The sequence below is a fragment of the Acanthochromis polyacanthus genome, chromosome 7 (genome assembly GCF_021347895.1).
Source record: "Acanthochromis polyacanthus isolate Apoly-LR-REF ecotype Palm Island chromosome 7, KAUST_Apoly_ChrSc, whole genome shotgun sequence".
NCBI classification, from domain to species: domain Eukaryota; kingdom Metazoa; phylum Chordata; class Actinopteri; family Pomacentridae; genus Acanthochromis; species Acanthochromis polyacanthus.
In genome coordinates this window covers 15906483-15928404 of record NC_067119.1, presented here as the reverse complement: position 1 = coordinate 15928404, position 21922 = coordinate 15906483, and the positions used below count along the sequence as shown (strand labels likewise).

The 21922-nt window shown below is 39.7% G+C and overlaps 1 protein-coding gene across 2 annotated transcripts in view; it reads right to left on the bottom strand.

The window, feature by feature from the left end:
• fancc (FA complementation group C) overlaps positions 1 to 8972 on the bottom strand; it is a 31820-nt gene extending 22848 nt beyond the window's left edge. Inside the window, exons 1-4 of one of the 2 annotated variants that reach the window (XM_051950862.1) lie at positions 8829 to 8972; positions 5760 to 6002; positions 251 to 338; positions 42 to 136 (exon numbers count right to left, since the gene is read on the bottom strand). In XM_051950862.1, the coding sequence (XP_051806822.1) occupies positions 42 to 136; positions 251 to 338; positions 5760 to 5957 (381 nt within the window). In that variant the 5' untranslated portion in view covers positions 5958 to 6002; positions 8829 to 8972. The remainder of the gene's footprint in view (positions 1 to 41; positions 137 to 250; positions 339 to 5759; positions 6003 to 8828) is intronic. The other variant, XM_051950863.1, reaches the window with a different exon arrangement.
• Between the last annotated feature and the right edge of the window lie 12950 nt (positions 8973 to 21922).

Sequence of the window (21922 nt, the reverse complement as noted above, 5' to 3'; positions counted from 1 at the left end):
TTCTGCATTAACAGAGATAACAGAGAGTATCCAGTCCATACCCGTATCCATTGGTTGGCTTTTCTTTCCACAGCATTGCTTGGATGCTCTGAATACAGTCCCCACAGACACTGGAGCAGCAGGTTTCTGCTCGTATCTGCAGACAATACGCCACACATCATGTCAGATTCATCACCACCATTATTACCTCTATGTAAGAGCTTCAAAACCACTACTGATGGAAAGCAAGTTGTTAGGAAGGTTCACTCACCTCCTGCAGTGACATACGGGTTCCAGCACAGTCGACCCAAAAACTGGCCTAAGAGAGGCAGCTTCTTCATGGTTTCTGCTGTGGAGCTCTAAGAGACAAAGAGAATAAAACTGATTTAACACTGTACATGTTTTCAGTTTTGTATATTCTCACATGTCTGGGAAGGAACATACATCAATATTTTTATTTGGCACATAATCAAACTAAACTATGACACAAGAGGAGCCGGTGTAATAAATGATCTTTCATCATTTCTCTGTATAGCAAATGTTTACACCTCATCACCTGTTTCAGCCTCTTTTGTTTCACTCCTAACTTAGCAATATTGTGTCACAACACAGAACTTCAGAAGACGCAGTCACAATTCTACTTAATGGATGAGGGAACTGAGCAGAGCAACAGGCCCATCCACAGGTGTACAGTACATAGCTCATGCATCACCTTTGTTTCCTGTGTTTTGGTCAAAATACAACTCCTTCCATAGTGTCAGTAGTGATAGATACAGAAAACAGAGCACTGTGCAGAGCAGGGCTCTGGTAAAGTGTGCTATACCTGTAAGAGTTTAAGTATGTGTGTGTCTGTGCTTGTTTATCCAGCTCAAAATAAAAGACCATGTGATATACTTCACCTCACAGCCAATTAAAACACACAGCGAGTTTTTAGGCTACAGCAGACGCTGGTACTAAGAACTGGAACAACCTTTAATCCTGACTTCCTATTCATTTCAACATTATACATATCCAAATTTCTCTGGACAAATAATGGAAAAATCAAAACATGGTCACGTCTGGAGCATGTCATCATTTCTATTATTTAGTACAATAACTAAACAGAAGGTAAAATTTACAGCTGGTACAACTGGTAGCTCAGTAGAAGCAGAAACAACTAATATTTCTATTTTGCTATGACAAAACCAAGCACGTGTGTTATTGTATGTTCTATAGGTCAAGCAGGAGACTGACACAAAAAAGAAACAACTAATATTTCTATCTTGCCATAACAAAACAATGCATGTTATTGTATGTTTTCTAGATCAAGCAGAAGACTGACATGAAAACTTTCAGTCTGGATAAGAAGCTTCAAGATATTTTTAATCATGATAACTGTAAGTAAACAGGTGTATTGTTTTTGTCCAATCTTATTTTCTTTCTGGGTTTATTACATCAACACAGAGTAGATTAGGTTTTACGATACGATGACTGCATTGGGACATGGAAGAAAACAGATCAAAGAGTTGATGCATGACTTAAATTTACAATCCTGTCTGCATGTGTGCATGAATCACGTACATACGCATGGATAGAATCACTTATTACTCAACTCATATTAATACACTTCACCTCAAAGTTAATTGAACTCTACAGCAAAGCTTTGATGCCAGAAAACCCCACACAGTAAAATCTGGCATGTGACAGTTGTAAGTGAAGCAATGTGCTTTTGTTCAATCAAAGACAACTCTGCGTACTCGACTGAAACAATTAGTAGATTAACAGAGAAGACAAAGGAGAAATGAATAATCTACAACACGCAACTATTAGGAAGCTGTGAATTCAATTTATCTTAAATATCTTATAATATTTGAAAAGTATGGCAGTGGAACTGGAACAACAAAAGCATTGCTTGGTTTCTGGTTCAGACTGAAGTGAAATGGTGACAGTGGTAGTGGATACATGGTACTCTAGATTGAATATTTCATGCTATTCAGTTTACATAGGTCAAAATGTGAGCATATCATTTCGTGGGGTATAGTGTGCTGTCAGGAAGAGTAGGCAGATGTTAAACACACACTGCACAGTGCTGAAGGCGGATGAACTGAACATACAATTCAGTGAAAGTAATGTCAGCAACAGTGTCTGGTATTGCATGTTCTGTTCACACTGTCAAAAGGTTGTGGAATGTTGTCCCTTATTGTAGGGTATGTGAATATTTGCCACTTAATATGCCAACACATAACAGTACAACAACCAGTTTGGAGTTGTAGCCCAGTCTGCATCAATGACTGACACCAAACACACACAAACGAGTCAAGGCATGGAGATTATATGAGTGTTGTGAGGAACACTGTCTCTTTAGCAAAAGTGACAGTTCTTTTTTCACAATTACACAGAAATTTGTAGCGACATACCAAATTTTCATGTGATAACAAGAAACATTGGTTTTGGAAAATCACAATGTTGTGATATAATTACATGACGTAAAATTTGTTTCTCACAAGAGCGCTTAAAAAAACATAGAAAATAGGTACTTCATAATAAAAGAAACGCTGTAATAACATGAAAATGATCTTGAAAAATGAAAACATTTCTTGTTACACAACTAATCAATTGACTAAGGAAATAATCACCAGATTAATTGACAGTGACAACTTGTTATCCAATAAACCTCAATGACATACGTACATTATAACATGAACTTTATCAAAAGTAAGTAAGGTACTTTCTCAATGAGTTCACTGTGTCTTCAGGAAAAAAATATGTCTTGGTATTTGGAAAGAAAATTTTGCATTTTGAAAAAAGACCACCATGTAGTTTTTGTAGCCAGCAGGGGGTTTTCATAAAATGACAGACAAGGAGGAAACAAAAAACAAAGGAAAAAGATTGTTTCAACACCAATCAGTGGGCAGTTATTAAACAAAAATGATGAAAGCAATCTTTCAGTAGTTTCAAAGTAATGTACTATTATTTGAGAAAAGTAAAGATAAGGCAGCTTTAGGCTTTTGCATTAAAAAAGAGCATCAGACTGTCAAGGAGACTAACTTGACTCATTCAAGAGGATGAGATCACCGTTAATGGGAAGCATAATGGTAATAGGCCAAGAGGAGTTCCTCTAAATGGCCCCACATTTTGCCCAACAACACCACCAGTGTTGTCTGAAACACAGCCCTCACACTTGGCCTTCCCATCAGTCCAACAGCCCATATTAAATACTGTCTGTGTGTGTAGACACATGCATTTTTGTGTTGCTGATTCAAATGAAAAGGAATGCTCATTTAAAAAAGTAAATTTACAATGCTTTGTAACTGCAGGAATGCCCCTTAGAATGAATAATCAAAAAACAAATCAACTATCACTGATAAGCGTGATAAAACAAGTATCAAAAATTTGTCGACATTGTCCTTAAATATGATCAGGAGACCATGTGTCTTGTTTTTGGGGACAGACATCTCAGACAGAAGTGACTGATTATGTACTGGCTAAGGAGCCAAACAGGATAACTTTATAGACAACAGTAAAGAGAACGGTGAGGTAACACCTCTGTCTCTGTCATCACTGAGCCACAATCAGATGTAGGCATGTGAATAAGTCGTGGGTTCCTCCTGGGATTAGCACCAGACAAGACAACTGCGACTGGCTTTAAGAAATACAAACAAGCCATAGTGTTTTTCCACGAGGTGTAGCAAGTTGCAGCCAGGCTATTCTGCTTCAGCACTGTGGAGAAAGGCTTGGCTATGCACGACTACAATCAGAACAATCCTGAGAACATTTACAAGAACGTATTGCAGGAATTCCTACATTCCATTCATCTTTAATTAATGCTACAGGGTTTCCTGATCATTTCCCTTGAGGAGTGATATAATACTACATCTGTCGTGTAGCAACTAAATTAAAAAGGGGATCTGACAAGCTGTACAAAAATGTCATAGGTGTTCATACATAAACACTTTATGGAAGTGTACAATTGGGTGGACGTGCTTGTTATCGCTCTTGATGAGAACCAAAAGGAGAATAAATACCAGTCACACATCTGTCCTTCTAATATGAAACTGAAGCCAGCGGCATAGATTAGCTTAGCGTGAAGACTAAAAGCAGGGCAAAACATCTAGCCTGGCACCATCAAAAATGTCATTGTCAGCACCCCACAGCAGATAAACCTCCTTTGTTCAATACTTATAAAAATGGAGGAGGCAAAAAGCCAATCTGTGGTTATACGCGGAGGCACAGTGACTTCTGAGATGTCCACTGGTTGCCAGGCAACCTCACAGTGATAACAAGACTCCAGTAAGTTACTGCATCTGGCTTACAAATAAGTTGGCATACAACGCACTGTAACACAGCAAACTGTCATTTTTACACTTGAGTGTTTGTACAGATTAAACCAGTGAGATACAGTTTACCAAACCTGTAGAGGTACTGGCAGGTACTGACAGATTCATGTTTAATGTTATTGCTTCCCTGCTTTAGTTTCATACAGAGTGGACAGATAAATGAGTGGTATTGGTCGTCTCATGAAACATCTCTGTGAGATTTCCTGAGCTCTCTCTATTCTATTAAGAAAGACAAGGTTGAGATTAAAAAAAAAAGTCCTTCACTGTTCTCACCAAGTGTAAACCTGGAAATTAACAATAACGACGAGTATTTCTCATTTTAGGCCATAAACCACAGGAAAGTTGTAAAGTCATCAAAGGATGCAAAATGCTGCCAAGAAGCAGGCTATCCTCAGCTGGTCTTTTATGAGTCCACTGCCAGTAAAAAGGATTTCAACCCAATTAAGCTACACCATTCTTTTTCTTCGTATCTTTCTTTGTATCCGCTCCATCACTCTACAATCGCTGACACCTCTGCATGACGCATACCCAGAATAATGCTAACAGAAAAGGAGACAGACAGAGAAAAATAATAGTCTCTCAGCGCTTGATCTATAAAAACATACGGCTAGTTGCCAAAGCAAAGAGGAAGCAGAAAGTAAGACAGACAGAAACACTGGGACTGAGTCTAACCATTACAAAAGTGTTACAGTCAAACATATGGAGTGTAGAGCATCACAATTAAAACTTGCAAGGGCACCATGAGTGTAGGACTAAGAAAAAGATTCCTTATTTGAGAAAAAGAAAAAAACATGGGAGAGAGGAAAAAAAGGTTACAAAAAGCAGCGAGACAGAGAGTCCTGAGGAGAAAAAGCTGGAAAGAGGAGGCATGACCACAGCAACTGAAATCTTGCAGTACTGCAGTCCTCCTGTCCTCTGCCTCCTTCCCAAATTTGCTGGACCTGATATGTGGATACATTAGGTTAGCGCTGGAGGTCCCAATGCGGCTATTACCTGACTAACTCAACATTGCAGTGCTGCCAGCCAGACATACACAGCCTCTGCACAGCACAGAGCACCTTCTGTTAGTGGGACCGTACCAATGCTGGACTTACTGTTCAAACCTCGGCTTGGACGGAGAGTGAGTGTGTGCATGTGCATGTTTGGGCATGTGTACGAGACTTGCTCATGTTTGCCTTAACTTAGTGCTTCATAAATCACACGGTCGCTTGGGTCTTGAGTCTAATTGATTAACTGTTCTAATTTATTTCATTAGGCAAGGTGTGATGAGCCTGTAAAGGAGGCGCCTGAGTGGATATGGAGCATCTAATTAGACTTAACAGGCATCTAGGATGTCCAGTGTAGCCACACTACTATCTGAATTAGTCAAGAACATAAATCTCAGAGCTGAATCAGGAAGGTAACAAAGTTTAGAAAATATTGGTTGTGAAGATATAGGCTCATCTTTTCACTCCATGTGCTTACCATGTTGCTGATGTGTGCGAGAAGCTGCTGCAGGAAATCCCTCAGTCTGTTCAAGTGCAGACAGGTGTCTTTCTGAGTGTCTGGACTGTCAGCCTGGCCCCAAGCCACTGCTTTGTCCAGCCAGAACTGCATCTCCTGGACATTTAACAAGGGCTCTGCTGTTTGTTGGGGCTGGCTCAGTGGCTGCAGCTCAGACATTTGGCTGCTTGTCCAGGCAAATTTACTTGGGAGCTAAGAGAAATCCTACGAAAGATAAACAACAAGACTATTATGAGGTCCAAGGATTACACAGAATGCATTTTATCATCTGGTCTTTATCATTTTGATTTTGTAGGTATTAGAGCCAAGCATTGGCAACATGTTTACATTTGATATCCTGCCTTTATATAATGAATCAAAATAACACAAAACAACATGATGATGACTCTTTGAAGTTTTTGAACACTTTTTGGAATCTGGAGACATTTTTATGAGTGGTGCCTGTTTGACTTGTATCACGCACATGTGCAAAACCGGTATGCCTGTCCGTTGGGAATAAGATTCACACTCCTGCCTGTTTCACACTGTTCCACTGACCATTGTCTACAAAGGCTATACAAAATCTAAAATATATGCAATTTGAAAAGTGCACTTTCCAAGGTCTGTGTGTAATGAAATGCACTGAACACATTTGCTTGACCACAAGGATACACACGATGTGCTTTGGTGAGAAAGCCTGAATGAAAACTGAAATTTTGTTTGTTTACAAGAAAACTCCACAGGGCACATTGAACCTTGAACAAAGAAAGACCAGAGACACTATTTAATGCAGCATAAGTAGTTTATGCTGTGAATGAAGCTACTGTTAAGGCCTACTAATTAAATATTCATAAGCCAAGATGTACCAGGATAATTAAATAATATAAACACAACCAGTGCCCCTACAGTCAAAAACAACAAAGATATTCAGTTTCCTATTACATAGGACAAAGAAAAGCTTGGAAATCATCATTTTAATAGGAGCATGTGTGGTCCACGTGATACACAACTTTCTACAGAAGAATGTGTGGCTAATGCAAAAATAAGTGGATTAATAACAAGCAGAAAATAAAGTGAGGCAGAGCGTGTTCATCTGGTTATGTTAACTTCTTATTACCACAGTGTAATGAACAAACTTTTAAGCTCCAGGCAATCAAGGCCTCTCTCACACATTCATGACAGCCTACTGAGAAATAAACAGTATATTCTTCGCCTTTTATGAAGACGGCGAGAAAAATGTGGGGGGCAGATCATGAGCGTGTGTGTGAAGATGTGTTTCATGTCTGTATATAGCCTGAGAATGGTGTGTGCGTCTGTGCATGTGTGTGCATTTGTTGTTTTTTGCCATAATGACAGGTCTGTGTGGGACACCACAGGGTTGTGTTTTATGATCACCTCGTTACACACGATTTGTTTAATGTCTTGCCATCATCTCTGCTGGAAAGCCCCTATGGCTCGCTGATGTGAATATATAAATACTCATTTTCGAGGAGGAAAAAAGCCAAACCAAATTAGTAACAAACGCCTCTTATTGACTTGTGTCTTAGGGGCTCTGTTTTTAGTAAAGCAGAGGTGCAAAAGAACTACCTGCTGAATATATAAGCAGCAGACAGTCTCACCCACAATCCCTGACACACAGATGACTACATGTGCATACGCTGGCACAAATAAACTGTAATTATAAAAAAGTTGCTGGTGCAAACGCATGTCACACAGTCAGAAAAATATGTCCATGCACAAACCCATTCGTCAGCAGCTCCGGTGTTGGCTGAACATATTCTGGAGCAGGAACGAGATGTGACTGGTCAAATATTATCTTTGAAGATTTGCTAAACTAAGCTTGTGGACTTTGGGTTTCGCTGAGTTTGCTGTTCCAATTATAAGATTGTTGACTTTATTTCAGTATAATCAAATCAGTTAAACATCACTTTCTGCAAATTTACTTCTGTATGCTTCAGTATGTTATATTTAAGAAGACCTGGATTAAATGACACTTATGTATGGGCTGTCTGAATAATAGTCATAAAAGGAAAAGTTATGTTCTGCCGATTTAGAGTAATGTAATACATTTCTTCATCATTTTACCCAAAACTACAGCATTCAGGCAGGGTCATGAAGAGCCACTTAATGGTTTGACAAGTACAGAAATTATGAATCACATGGTATGATTTTCCTATTCAGCAGATCTCAAACCCAACTATAAAACATACAATTAAAAAACACCTTCTGGATAAGCGCATTCAAAACACTAAGTAGTGTTTCATTTCTCCAATAGAGTTTTAGGAACTTCAAGAACTGCAGCTTGTGATAACCCAGCAACCCTGCCAAAGAACCCCTTAAAGATGACTGTTTACAAATATTTTTGATTTGCTGATTGATCCACAAAATGTTGTAAAACTGCATTTAAATGCTAAGTTAGCCAGCAAATTAATGCATTTTTATTCCTGATGAATCAGTTAATTCTATTATCAGATCATTTATCATTCCTACAATTTCCAACAACCCAGGGTGATGCCCACACATTGCTTGCTTTGTCCAATAGTCAAAAACCTAAAAAAAAATATTCCGTTTTCGACATAGAACAGTAACAGAACAGAGAACCATGTTTGCATTCATCAATGACAGAAACTTCCTAAAGTACTAAATTATCAAAACGGTTGTAGATTAATTTCTAGTCAATCAACAAATATTCTATACAACTAGTAATTTTAGCTCTACTCATCACAACTTCAAAAAAGAACAAGTGACAATTCATTGCATGCAATAACGACCCCTCACCACAGGATGCCAGTGTTTCCCCCACTCTGCTGTGGTGACTAACACATGGTGCTAAACTGTCAGTTCAATGTAAAGATACATAAGAACTCCAAAGAACAACTTCTGTGTGTCAGTCGGTGTATGTCATAACTTCATGAATAAACCACATTTGAACTTTTCTTCACTCTTCTTCGCTGAATTAGCTGCCCCTATTTCAGCTGTTAGCTTGTTAGCAACTTAATTCCTCTATAGTCGCACAACTGTTTGAAACACTAGCTTCAAATGTAAACTTACGTGTAAGTGTAAGTCGTGTAGTCATAAAATTTGTATCTCCACCGAGCAAAAGTCACCTATATCCATTCATTCTTCGCGTCTTCAGATAAATAGACGAGATTTTCGTACCGCGATGTCAACAAACTGAACTTCCCTCTTCTCCCGGAGTTCCGCGTATCAAAGACGATGATTGGCTGAGGTCCGTGTAATCCGCCGATGTCATTCTAGCACTGCCTGCTGGGAAATTGAGTCACATGGCTGAACATGCAAATTTTGCATGCAGGGTTTGAGTGGTAAAACGGCATTCCACGGCCGTTTTCGAGTTCCTCGCCCACTGAATTGTGAATGTTTATTATGGCAATATTTTCATCTTGTGATGATTGAAATAAGTTTTGTGATAACCACCTTAGTGCACTCATAAGTGTGTTGTACAAGTCTTGCAAGTATCAGCCAAGGAAGTTAAAGTCAGCCATAATACCCACACAAAATAAGATAAAACAATGTGCAGTATTGTAGGAAATAAGTGCCAAATATTATAATTTTAACTTTCACTTTAAAAGAAATGATGTTTAGTGTGAGCCTGTAATGCTTTGGGAGTTTGCTCAACATATGTCTTGCACAGAAAGTGAACACTGCTTTCCCAACGCCTGTGATAAGACAGTTTAGATTTCCTTGGAAATATAATCATGTTAATGTAAATCAGCACTATCGAAATACAATATTTTATTGTGCTGAACATAAAGAGAACACCACAAGCTACACTCCCCTCCAAAAGTATTGGAGCAGTGTGGCCAATTCCTTTATTTTTGCTGTTGACTGAAAACATTTGGGTTTGATATCAAACCATTAATATAAGACAAGAGATGAACATTTTAGCTTTTATTTCCACATATTTACATTTGGAACTGATACACAACATGGAAGATAGCACTTTTTGTTTGAATCCATCCAGTTTTCATGAGAGCAAAAGTATTGGAGCATGTGACTGACAGGTGTGATTTGTTGCCCTGGTGTGTCCTATTACGTTGATTCTTCAAACAATAAATAGAGCACAATATCTACGTTCAATTTCAGATTTGAGTTTTGCCGGTGCAGACTGCTTCTATAGTTAGAGGTGTAACCAACATGAAAGCCAAAGAGCTGTCTATGGGTGAAAAACAAACAATTATGAAGCTGAGAGAAGATGGAAAATCAATCAAAATCACTGCACAAACATTGGCCATAGCCAGTACAACCATTTGGAATGAAGGGGTAGACCAAGGAAAACAGCAGCAATTGATGATAGAAACTCTGTGACAGCTTTAAAGAAAGACCCTGAAATAACTGTTAGTGACATTAGCAACAACCTCCAGTGGGCAGGTTGAAGGTATCACAATCTACTATTCACAAAAGACTTCATTAACAAAAGTACAGAGGCTACACCATAAGATGCAATCCACTCATTAACAAGAAGAATAGGAAGGCCAGGCTGGACTTTGCCAAGAAATAGAGAGATGAGCCTCAAAAATTCTGGGACAAAGTTTTATGGACTGATGAGACAAAGATTAACCTTTATCAAAGTGATGGAAAGGCTAAAGTTTGGAGAAAAAAAGGGTCTGTTCATAATCTCAAGCATACAAGTTCATCTGTGAAACACAGTGGAGGTAATGCCATGGCTTGGGCTTGCATGGCGTCTTTGGGGACAGGCTCATTAATCTTCACTGATGATGTAACACGTGATGGCAGCAGCAAAATGAACTCAGAAGTCTACAGAAACATTTTGTGTGCCAATTTAAAGAAAGATGCAACCAAGCTGATTGGGAGATCTTTCATTGTGCAGCAAGATAATGACCCAAAACATACTGCTAAAACAACAAAGGAGTTATCAGCGGCAAGAAGTGAAAGGTATTAGATTGGCCAAGTCAATCTCCAGATTTCAACCGTATAGAGATGCATTTTACCTGCTAAAGAGGAGACTGAAGGGAGTAACCCCCCAAAACAATCAACAACTGAAAGAGGCTGCAGTGAAAACCTGGCGAAGCATCACAAAAGAAGAATGTAAAAGTAAGTTGATGTCAGTGGGTCACAGGCCTGATGCTGTTACTACAAGGGAAAAAACATAGACTGTATATAAAGAGGGACGTAGCATCTGGCTCCAAAATTGAAGCCCACCCGGAAGTGTCAAAAACTTGCAATATCACGCCGTCCGCTAGGGTTGGCTCCAAAAAGCTTTTGCTCCATAGACCCCAATTCATTTTTGGAAAAAATAAAATTTGATACACTGATTTTCTACAGCTCAGGATTTTTTTCCCGTTAGTTTTCATGGTCAAAATGAGAGATCAGGTGGCCGATCTTAAAATAAATCAATACTGAATTTTAACTAAATTGTTAAAGTTGGCGGAGTCAGGGGGCGTGGCTATACTTGATTGACAGTCCCATTGACTGGTCCTGCCCCGAGTTGCTCTCCGGTCCAGCCTGTTTGATGACTCTTTTTACGTCACTGGCTCCAAAAAATCCAAAATGGCGACCAGGAAGTAGCAAAATCCGGGCTTCATTTTCTCAGCGTTGAAACCAACGGGTGACGTCACGGTTAGTTCACGACTGGGAAAAAATAGCAACTAAAAATTAAGTCTTATTCACTTTAATCTATTTTAAGTATATCCAGCCCGATCTCACGAGGATTCGTGAAACTGTCACGTAAATTTTTGTTTCGGTTTCGGGCGCACCAACACGATTTCGTCATGTTTTTCGTGCCGCTCATCACGAAATGCGCACCAATGTATTTTAAACGGCGGACTTTTCGTGCCACTCAGAACGTATTTCAAACGAATGGGTATATTATATTTTTAATGTAAAACCATGGCGAATCCAATGCTATATTTTGCAAGACATCGTCCCTAACCATAACCCTAACCATAACCCTAACCATAACCTAACCATAACCCGGTGGTACACTTACCAATTTGCATAGGAATTTAAAGAATGTCAGACGGCCGCAAACGCGATCACACAAGCAGTATACGCCGATGGACAGTTTAGATCGTCCTGAATCCGCCGGTATAAACCACTTTCAGATGTGATTACCACAGCGGGTTTCGTTGTGAGCAACACGAAAAACATTTCTCATTAGCAGTTCAACAGTTAAAAGCAGTTACAGATTGCCTGGAACAATGACTATGCTGCGTGTCTGTAATGTGAAAATATACACCTATTCCGTGCATATGCTTAGGTTCTCATCTAAGTGAGTGTACGCATTTGTGTCATATATTTCAGGGGTGAGGGTCCAGAGGGTGAAGCAGAGTGCATACCATGGCCAGGAATTCAGGGGTCCCAGAGCATGTCCCTCTGGAACCCAAAGCAAACTTTGAGAGGTTCCCGGCCTGCACGGCTCGAACTGACAAATCACCCAGAGGCTCCAGCCAGACCCAGAGCAACCCAGCACACCGCACCAGGAAACGATTGTTTAAACATACGTAATGGCATGTGTGTGAGTTTGTTCCTGTATATATGTGTGTGTGTGCAAGCGCATATGTGCAGGGATGTCTGCATGAGAAAGGGATTATCCACAAGAGTGCAATGCGGCTATTTAAATTGCACACGCACCCTCACATACACACACCCTTTGTTTTGTGAATCTCACAAAAACGCACTTATTTTGCATGTGCCCGCGTGTGGTCAAGTGGCTGTTAATGCATGCTCTTACCATGTGAATACTGCTGAATATACGAGTACAAGCCACGGTATTCACTGTATGTGTCTATGCACACTGTATTAGAAAGGGAATGTGTTTAAAGTGGCTTAGTGGCTCGACATTAGACTTTAGAATTTCTGTGGTAGGAAAGCCAGGCCTGTGCATGTGTGCATGTAAGTTAGTGGGAGTGTGTGTGCACAGGTGTGTGTACGTATATCGCGAGTATGTGAGTGTGTTCTGGTTCTGCTCTCCTAGTTTTCTCAAATAGCATTGAAATAACAATGAAATTGTCTGTTCATGCTTTTACTTTCAGTTGCTTGCTACTATGCGTCAAGGTTACATCTATGTAGACAGTGTTTATTAAAAAGAGGGTGCAATCCGCAGGAAATGGGCCTTTCAGACCATTATCTGTCATTATTAATCATATATTAAGTCAAATAAGTCATGAATTAATGGAACATTTCACACTCAAAGACAATTTGTTATTAAACTGGTGATTTTCAATCCCTGCCCTGAAACTGACCCACATATAGACACACTTAGCTTCATTTTTAGACTTTTAATTTATACATATCAAAGTTTTTCTGATATCTGAGTACCATCACATAAAATATATACATTAGCATCCATAAATGTCAAGCAAAAGCAGAAGTGGAAATCATAAGCCACTTGCCCAAGTTCACCATCAGCTCCACCCTGGTCGCCTTCCTGGGCCAACATGTAGGTCAACCAGGGCTAGATCACTCCATGTGCAGGGTGCTCTCTCTCTCTCTCCCTCTCTCTCTCTCTCTCTCTCTCTCTCTCTCTGTCTGTGTGTGTGTGTGTGTGTGTGTGTGTGTGTGTGTGTGTGTGTGTGTGTGTGTGTGTGTGTGTGTGTGTGTGTGTGTGTGTGTGTGTGTGTGTGTGTGTCTGAGTCTTGTAAAAACATCAGCATATGGGTTTGGAACGAAGTCCCTGGCAATATTCAAAAAAGCGAGAGAGAAGGAAAGAAAAACCACTGCAAAAACTTGAGAGAGTGTGGTTTGATGCCCAAAGTGGAAACCCACACACTGATGTTTTTGTGCGTGTATGCATGTGTTTGTGTGTGTGTGTGTGTGTGTGTGTGTGTGTGTGTGTGTGTGTGTGTGTGTGTGTGTGTGTGTGTGTGTGTGTGTGTGTGTGTGTGTGTGTGTGTGTGTGTGTGTGTGTTTGCCCTCCCGACTGCACATGTGTGTTGCTGTGGCTATGCTTGCATGGGCACACATATGGATGTTAGGAGAAATGTAGTGTAAACCACGTGTGTTTTTACTGTACTGCTACTCTGTGATTATTATAGAGGCAGGAGACGGGTTGTCACGCAGTGGGGCAGCAACTCATCCACATGTCTGTGTGTGTGTTTACATGTGTGTATATATGCTTTCATGCTTGGAGTGGAGACCGGATCACAGCCAGCAATTTGGTATCGCCAAGTGGGCAACAGTATCAGTAGGCTGGTAATTCACTGTCCAGCCACAGTTTTTGATTTTAAAATAAACTGAATACTGACCTATTTAATTTGTCGAGGCGGTGCATACTGAATAAAAGACAAAGAGTGAATTCAGTGAAACAGAAATATCAAATTATTCTGGTTTTATCTTATCTAAGCTTTCACAGTCACAGGTGCTCCATTTCACTTCTTGTCTCAGACTCATTTAGCACCATCAGATCCTTTAGAACAGCATTTAGAACATGAAATGTTTCTTCTCCAGACTCTGATGTTGGAAGCCATTATTATTTTTCCATCTGAGAATTATAAATCTAGCTAATACCCCAGTTATAAAACACCAACTATAATTAGATTTTGGGGAAAACACAAATCAAGTGATCACCAGTTTCTGAAGTACATCTGTTTTATTCTTTTGTTGTTGTTGTTTTTTTTTGACCTTGTGGTTTGGCCATAGAGAGATGGAGCCGGGTGGAGAGGTTGGGTATCAGTTTCTGGACCATGTCCCGGGTGCACTGAGACTAGGAGCTGCACAGCTGCTGACAAATTTGTCTGTTCTGATCCAAACCAATCTTATTACTAGTTCTGGTCCAGACCAAAGCCATTACCAACCTGGCTCCACCACTGTGGCCCTATATGACCTGATGCATGTCTCTTCGCACTGCACAACAATGCTGCTCTGTTTGATGGCCTGGTGTGTGTGTGCATGTGTGTGTCTGCTGTAAACCGCAGGAGGAAAATATGAGCACTGCGATAAGGAGCATTAAGCTCAGTTTGCATGATTTTTTCTTTTGGTGTTTTTCCAAAGCACATCATCTGGTGTCTAAAACCTGCGTCCTCCTCTGGAATTTATTTGCACACACGCATAAGAACAAATATGTTAATGTGTACAGAAAAAATTCACAATTTTTTATTCGTAAGTTTTTTTTATGTCAAGTAGAAAGACGTCTCTTTGCAGCTAACATGAAAAAGAGGAATACAAGACAGCAGTCATACATCATATTGTTGCCATAATTGAAAAAGTACTAAATTACCTTCAAGACAGCAGCAGTAGTTTTGTGAAGAAACTGAACATTGCGCTCATTTGCAGATTTTTCTATAACTTTGTTGTAAACTGATGTGATGAAAATGAGACATTATGAAATAACTTTGTTGCTGCAACACCTTGAAGAACTGAAAAGCTTGAAAAATGTTTGTTTTGGAGAAAAAAGAATGGACAAGATGGCACATTAAAAGCATACATTTATTTTTTCACTCAAATATGTACAATGTTTATATTGGAAAGTCCGCTCTAGTTAAATGCCTGTCAGACTTTACAAATGACACTTGAAAAAGTCTCATATTTCACTTAACTCCACCCTGTGTGCCACCAATGTTTGTGAACATGTTCTAATTAATATTTTGTTTGTTTAAAACACTGTACAATATCAATTTTCCACATAGAAAAGAATCAGTATTAGTATATATATCAGCATCAGTATATAAGCATTTTATACACATAGGAGAATCTCTGCAGTACCAATGTCTACATATAACTCTGTACATTATTGTTATTTTGCACACATCTGTGCAATATCTGAATTTCTGTGTTTAGAATGATTTGTTTAATATCAGCAGTCCTTATGAATACGTCTTGTTAATTCATTTATTTTTTCTACTGATGTCCCTGTGTTTTTGCTGCTGAAACACTGCAAATTTCATCATTGTGGCATTAATAAAGGCTTGTCCTATATTGCCTTATCTTATTTGTAGTGTACATTGTCACAACTGGGGGCATTAACTGTAATTACTTTATTGTGTCCACGCTCATGCATGCCTAATACATAAAAATTTGAAAAAGGTGGCTGAACATCATCTGGCAGTGAAATGGAGTCACATCTATCCCACCAGTTGTCCTCCAGTGAGTGGTGGTCTCCCACCGCCGTGTGGCTCGTGGTATCACTCTTTAAAATACTTTTGCAGTCGGGTGTTTCTGTGGCAGTCCTGGTCTTTTTGTGGATGCAAATGTGTGTCCTTTAGAATGATGATAGTTGAAACAGTGGAGGGTGGGACGGAATGAGACATTCAAATTGAAGGAGAGGAATGTGCCGTGTGAAATCTTCACATCCGTTTGGGCTTAACTCTTGATGTCTGGCTGTTAGGAAAGAGAGAAAGAGGGGCACGGTAATGGAGAGGAGGAGGAATGGAGAGAGGACGAAGGGGCACTTTTTTGAAGAAAAAGTAAGAACTGTCAGAGGTGTCTTCAGACGTGGGCCAGTTCGCCCTCATAAATGAATTTGATGTCTCACACAAAGTTTAACTTCCTGCATGACTGCGTATGTGCGTGTGTGTGGCGTTTTTGCTGAGTGTGCTGCTGTGTGTTTATGCATGGAAATGATTTATTGTGACAGTATTTAATATAAGTTCAGGTTTGACATTTCCTGTGATGGCATAAAGCAATTCTAAAGTCATTAGCCATAAATATTCAGTGCATGCAGTAGAGATCTTACTTGTTTTCTATTCTCGTCTCCTTCTCAAAGAAAATTTCAATCCACGTCTTTGAATCTTTTTGTCATCAGTGTAATGTGAAGATGTTAACAGAGTTATATTATACTGCTGGGGTTGTTTGAGTAAAACCATCACTGAGTTTTTCTTTGTTTTGTTTTCTCTTTTTTAAGCAAAGATCATTTAAATTAGCAAATGAGAAAATTCCAGCCAAAAAATATTAAATATGTAGTACCACAAGACCAAGTTAGTAACAATTGGTGTCCCTCCAGTGACCATTTCAGAGAGTAAAATGTCAGAGAACCTGTGCCAATTTCTGTACTGTGTTGAATTAAGCAGGGTCGAGATTTAAGAGGTGTATTTTTATATGCACAGTAAAGTAGACAGTTACAGCGTACAATGACATTCTTTGCTAATCCTCCTTAACCAATTGGACACAATCTAAGAAAAACTATAACAATTTAAATCAATATGCACCCATAAAATGTCAGTGACAGTGGTAAGAAAGTGCACCGTGCATTATTGTAAACCTTGGTTCAGGTGAAGGAACTATGATTGCAATGAGAGTAAAGGTAAAAGTCATGCATCAATTTTGCAGCATTTTCTCTCTATTCTCTACTGTGCTGCCACACAACCAAAGGACACAGAAAATTTTTTTTTTTTTTTTTTAAAATGCTCAACGCAGAAGAGCCTTAAAAGGAAATCAAGATTTTCCCAGCTTCTGCTGCCTTATGATGTCTGGTGTGAGCAGCCACAGAAAATGTGTGTAAAATTCTGCCCGGAGGAACTGATCTTACCTTAGATAACCCTTCTTACATCTTTCACTTACGACCACTTACGCATCTGTTAAAGTGAAATGCATTTCACCAAAAAACTTTATGAAAATGCAAACACATATTTGTTGCATCATGTCGTATCTTCTATGCACAAATACGTGTAGACACAAGGATACACTCTTTATGACAATTCCAGGCATTTTTAAAGCATGCTTCTTTATTGCTTTGAGAGGAAGCTGGGGATTGGCTGAGAAAGGCAGAGAGATTCTGTGACCAATGTGAAACAGCACTGCATGCATAAGCCTGCGCACACCATCACACACCATCACACACACACTACATACTGAGAGCTGCACTTTCACAATTATGACTACTTTTCAGAAAGTGTCCACATCATCTCACAAGTATGTAAGTCATTATTTTATGTACAAACTGAACCGGTTCTCTGTGTGTGCGTCTTTTTGTATGTGTGTGTGCCACAGGTTCATCTGGTACTCTCTCTGATTACAGATGGTCACATATAATACAGCTGCCTGCTAAGTCTGGCAATCAACCAGTAAGAAGAGAACCAGATGAAAGTCTACATTTGCAATCAGTCAGTGCAAAAAAAAACAACACACACACAAAAAAAAACAAACATCAGGAGTGAAACTGCAGCAGCTGTCACATCTAACCTCTTTCACTTCTAATTTTCAATTGCAAATCCAAAAATTAACTCAATTTGCACTCAACAAGTTGTCTTTGAAATCCAGGAGAAAGCTTCAGAATTACTCTCTGCAAAGTTTGAATCACGCTGACTGATCGGGGTTTGAAATCAGTACTGTGTGAAATTTAGATTTTTAATTGCAGTGAACATCTAAAAGTTGTTTGATCTTTTTCTGTTTGTTCTATGAATGCCTGCTCTAAGTCCGACCAGTAGTTTAATGAACATTGGACTGAGGGGATGACGCTGTTACAAAATCTAAGATCGCTTCTGGCTACATTGGGCCTCCGAAGACTCCACTTGACCTAAAAATGACAGTGAGTTGACCCCCAATGCAACTTTGTCCCTGCCACTCATTCATCACCCCAGTTTAACAACCCAATAGCAGAGCTTTTTTGTCCATTTTCTCCATGACATACTGTATTATGCACACACACACGCGCACACACTGACTTGTATTCATACCACCACATTTACTGCACAGAAACACACACACACTTAGACACCTGCTTTCTATTAGTCCAGTAGATTGCAGGGAAATTGAGAGGGAGTGTTAAACACACACACATCCATCTATCTGTCCCTCTGTCTGCAGTAATTACACACTTCCTGCTCTAAAATCCTTCTCCGACAGCTTCCACTCCAATCATGTCTCTGTTTAGGTTTGAGCGTGCATATGTGGGTGGGTGAGTGTGTGCATGTGTCCGAGGGGTTTGGTTTGCAGGCGCACAAGTCTGCATCAGTGCATCATTGGCAACACAGATGTACTTTGAGTAAATATGTGATGTGCATAGAGATACAAAAGAGAAAAAGAACTTGTAAAACTCCTGCTAATTTGAACAGTTTCAGGTGTTTCTTTGCATGTGTGTGGATGTGTCAGTGAAATGCAGTCATGTCAAAGCTCCTCTAAGCTCAGTCAAGGAATTCTCTTACTTTATTGTGATGATTCCAGTTTCTTTTCTACCGCTTTATCTCAACAACAGCTTTTTGATGTTTTTGATAGAATGAATAAAGTAAATTAACAGCAACTGCAATGTTAGGAATCTAACAGGAACTTTTACAGTTACATCACAAGTTGTGTGTTTTTTCTTTTCTTCCTTCTCTTAGGTGCTTTTTCCTTGTGAATTTATTTGTGATGCTGGGATGAAATATTGGATTCAGAGTCTTCACTGAGACTTGAAAAATAGGTTTAAGGAGCTCCAGGTAAACACTGGAGGTCAGTATTATGTGTGACATCTGGATTATCTTTCTCTCCGTGTGCCTGTGAATTCAATAGAAACGCATCCCTGTGCATTCTCATGTTCATATATATGAATATACTGTATATTTATGTACATGTGGCTGTGCATTTATTCAGACTGAGTCTCCCTCTGAAGGTCCTCAGAGCTCTCCTCCAGCCCTGTTCCTCATTAGGCATCTGTCATGGTGCCAGAATCAATAAGGACAGATGGAGAAAAAAAATCTCTCCTCTCCTCTCCTCTCCTCTCCTCTCCTCTCCTCTCCTCTCCTCTCCTCTCCTCTCCTCTCCTCTCCTCTCCTCTCCTCTCCTCTCCTCTCCTCTCCTCTCCTTCATCATTAGCAAATTCCAAAGTGTTTACCATCCCCACCAGTAAAAGACCCTCCTGAAACTCACTGTACATTTAGCAATTTTTTACCAGTATCATTTCCTTTATCCTCCTCCTCGGCACCAAGTGTTACAGACATGTGAAAATCATATGCTGCAGTTTGCAGAATTGTGTATTTGCTCAACACTCCCAGACACAGATGAAAATATTTAGTCGAGGGTTTCTTTCTGTCTCCCTTTCCCTCTTCTGTCCCCTCAATGTGAAGATGACGTATCTGTTTCCATACATTGTTGCATGTTTGCTGGCAAAGACAAATAGCATAGTTTAAACAAAGAGGTGGGTGGTGTGCACTCATCTGGTGTGTATGTGTGTATGTGTGTATGTGTGCGTGCATGCCACCAGGACTACATTAAACAAAAGGAAGAAAGGACGACAGCATCCAACCTCGGTTTGTCATCTTCAGTGTAAACAACCGTACATCATGCTAACATCTTACATGTGCGAGGCCCAATCACAGCAGTCACACGCAGCCGAGTCAACACAGCCGTAATGAAAACACAAGAATGGAAAGAGGGAGCTGAGAAAGAGGTGGATGGAGACAAAAGGCGAATGAAAAGAAAAAGATTATTTATAAAGAAGAGGGAAGTCGAATGGAAGCATATAAGTGAAAGAGGGTGGAAAGGGAGAAGCTGAGGGCAAGATAAATGTTTCCAGTATTAGCGGAAGAGGAGAGATTATGACATGGCTTGGCACAAGTCTGCAGTGCTTGTCTGAAATGCAAAGAAAGAGTGGGTGGGTTTTCCACCTCCACAGAATAAATGATGCGAGGGGAAATGGGAGTAAACAACATCAGTCATTATAATTACTCTCATACGGCTACTCCCATCCACCATCAACCATCCTCCACCACCCTTCACTTTCTTTCTCCCTCTTTTTTCCATCTGTCTTAACTTCCAGTCTTTTTCTCTGTATGACGCGACTGCATCTTTTACTTCACTCTCTCTCACTCACTGTCTCTTTCTATCCATCCTTAGTGACGTACATTTCCTCTTTCGCGACCACATTGAAATGAAGCTGCTCATAGTAGGTTGGTCTGAATCTGCACTGCAAAAAAGAAATATGAGACAGGAGAAAAATGCTACAAATTGCTGCACATTCTCATTTTGTTGCTGCAAAAAAAATGCAGAGACAGCAGCTAGCGATTGGAATAATGTCGGGATTTTTTTTGAGAGAGAGAGAGAGAGAGATACATGCTTTGGTTCTGTACGTGAACATGTCTTGCAGCAGAAGCCTTTGAACACTGCTGAGTGCACAGTAAATCATGACAGCTGTTTCTAAGAACTGGATGCAGTTCCCTCACTGTCTTGGATCTGTATGGTGCTCTGTGCAGCTCTTGTTCTCTCCTTTCACTCACATGATTCCTGGAAAGCTGTGGTAATGTGTTTGAAAATGTGTTCAACAAAAGCTCCTGTAGAGAACAGTTACTCATGTCATGCCCAAATGAGAGGATGTTTGGCTATGAAAAATAATTCTCAGGGCTGTACAACGAAGCAAGTTTGACACAGCCAGGCTAATTTTTGTGTAAGCTGGCTCGACAAAACTGAAAGCCCCAATCAGAGCAAATGGGTATTAACACGGTGGTTACCAGCTTCCTTTGTTAAGTCAGGTTTTCATCACCTCTGTTCTGCAAACACTGCCTTAAAAGAGAATGCTGTACCTGTCATGTGACTCTTACTGCTGCACAAAAAGGTTTGATTGTGTGTACTAAATGTGTAACAATTAGTACACACAATCGGTAACATATATACCAATAAGTACAGTCTCAATGCAGCTGCCACCTAACTATTAACCCACAAAACGGCACATTACAGCTTTTATACTTCATAAATTTAAAAATGACGCCATGCAGTCACATTTCCCATAATGAAGCATAGATGAAAATCCCTGTGGTTTTTGGTCAAATCAAAGTGAAATCAAAATTATTTAATGAGTGTTCTTTGTGATAAATACCAATAGACTAAACATTTTCTAATCTGCATTCTATTAGTTGCAATACCAACAATGTAAGATGGACTTGGCAGGAAGTAAGGACCAAGCACAAAAACGTATTTAAGTATTTTATGCATCACTAGCCAAATGCATGTAGGCTCCTACTGCAATGCAATGCATGCAGTTAGTCTGCTGTAACTGCACAGCTTTGTTAAGATGCATTACTAACATACAGATCCATAGGTTAGCAGTTAGAAAAATATAGTACAGCTATGGCTTATGGGGATTGTTTAGGTGTAGGTTAATTTTTCATATTTAGATAAAAAAAAGGGTTCACCAAACTTACTGCACTTCATCCTGGTGGGGACATGACTGTATGTGCAAAATTTTGAGTTGTCAAGATTTGTCATTCAAAAACAAGGAAGTAGGTTAGACATCTAGTAATTATGACAATCTGTATCACAGT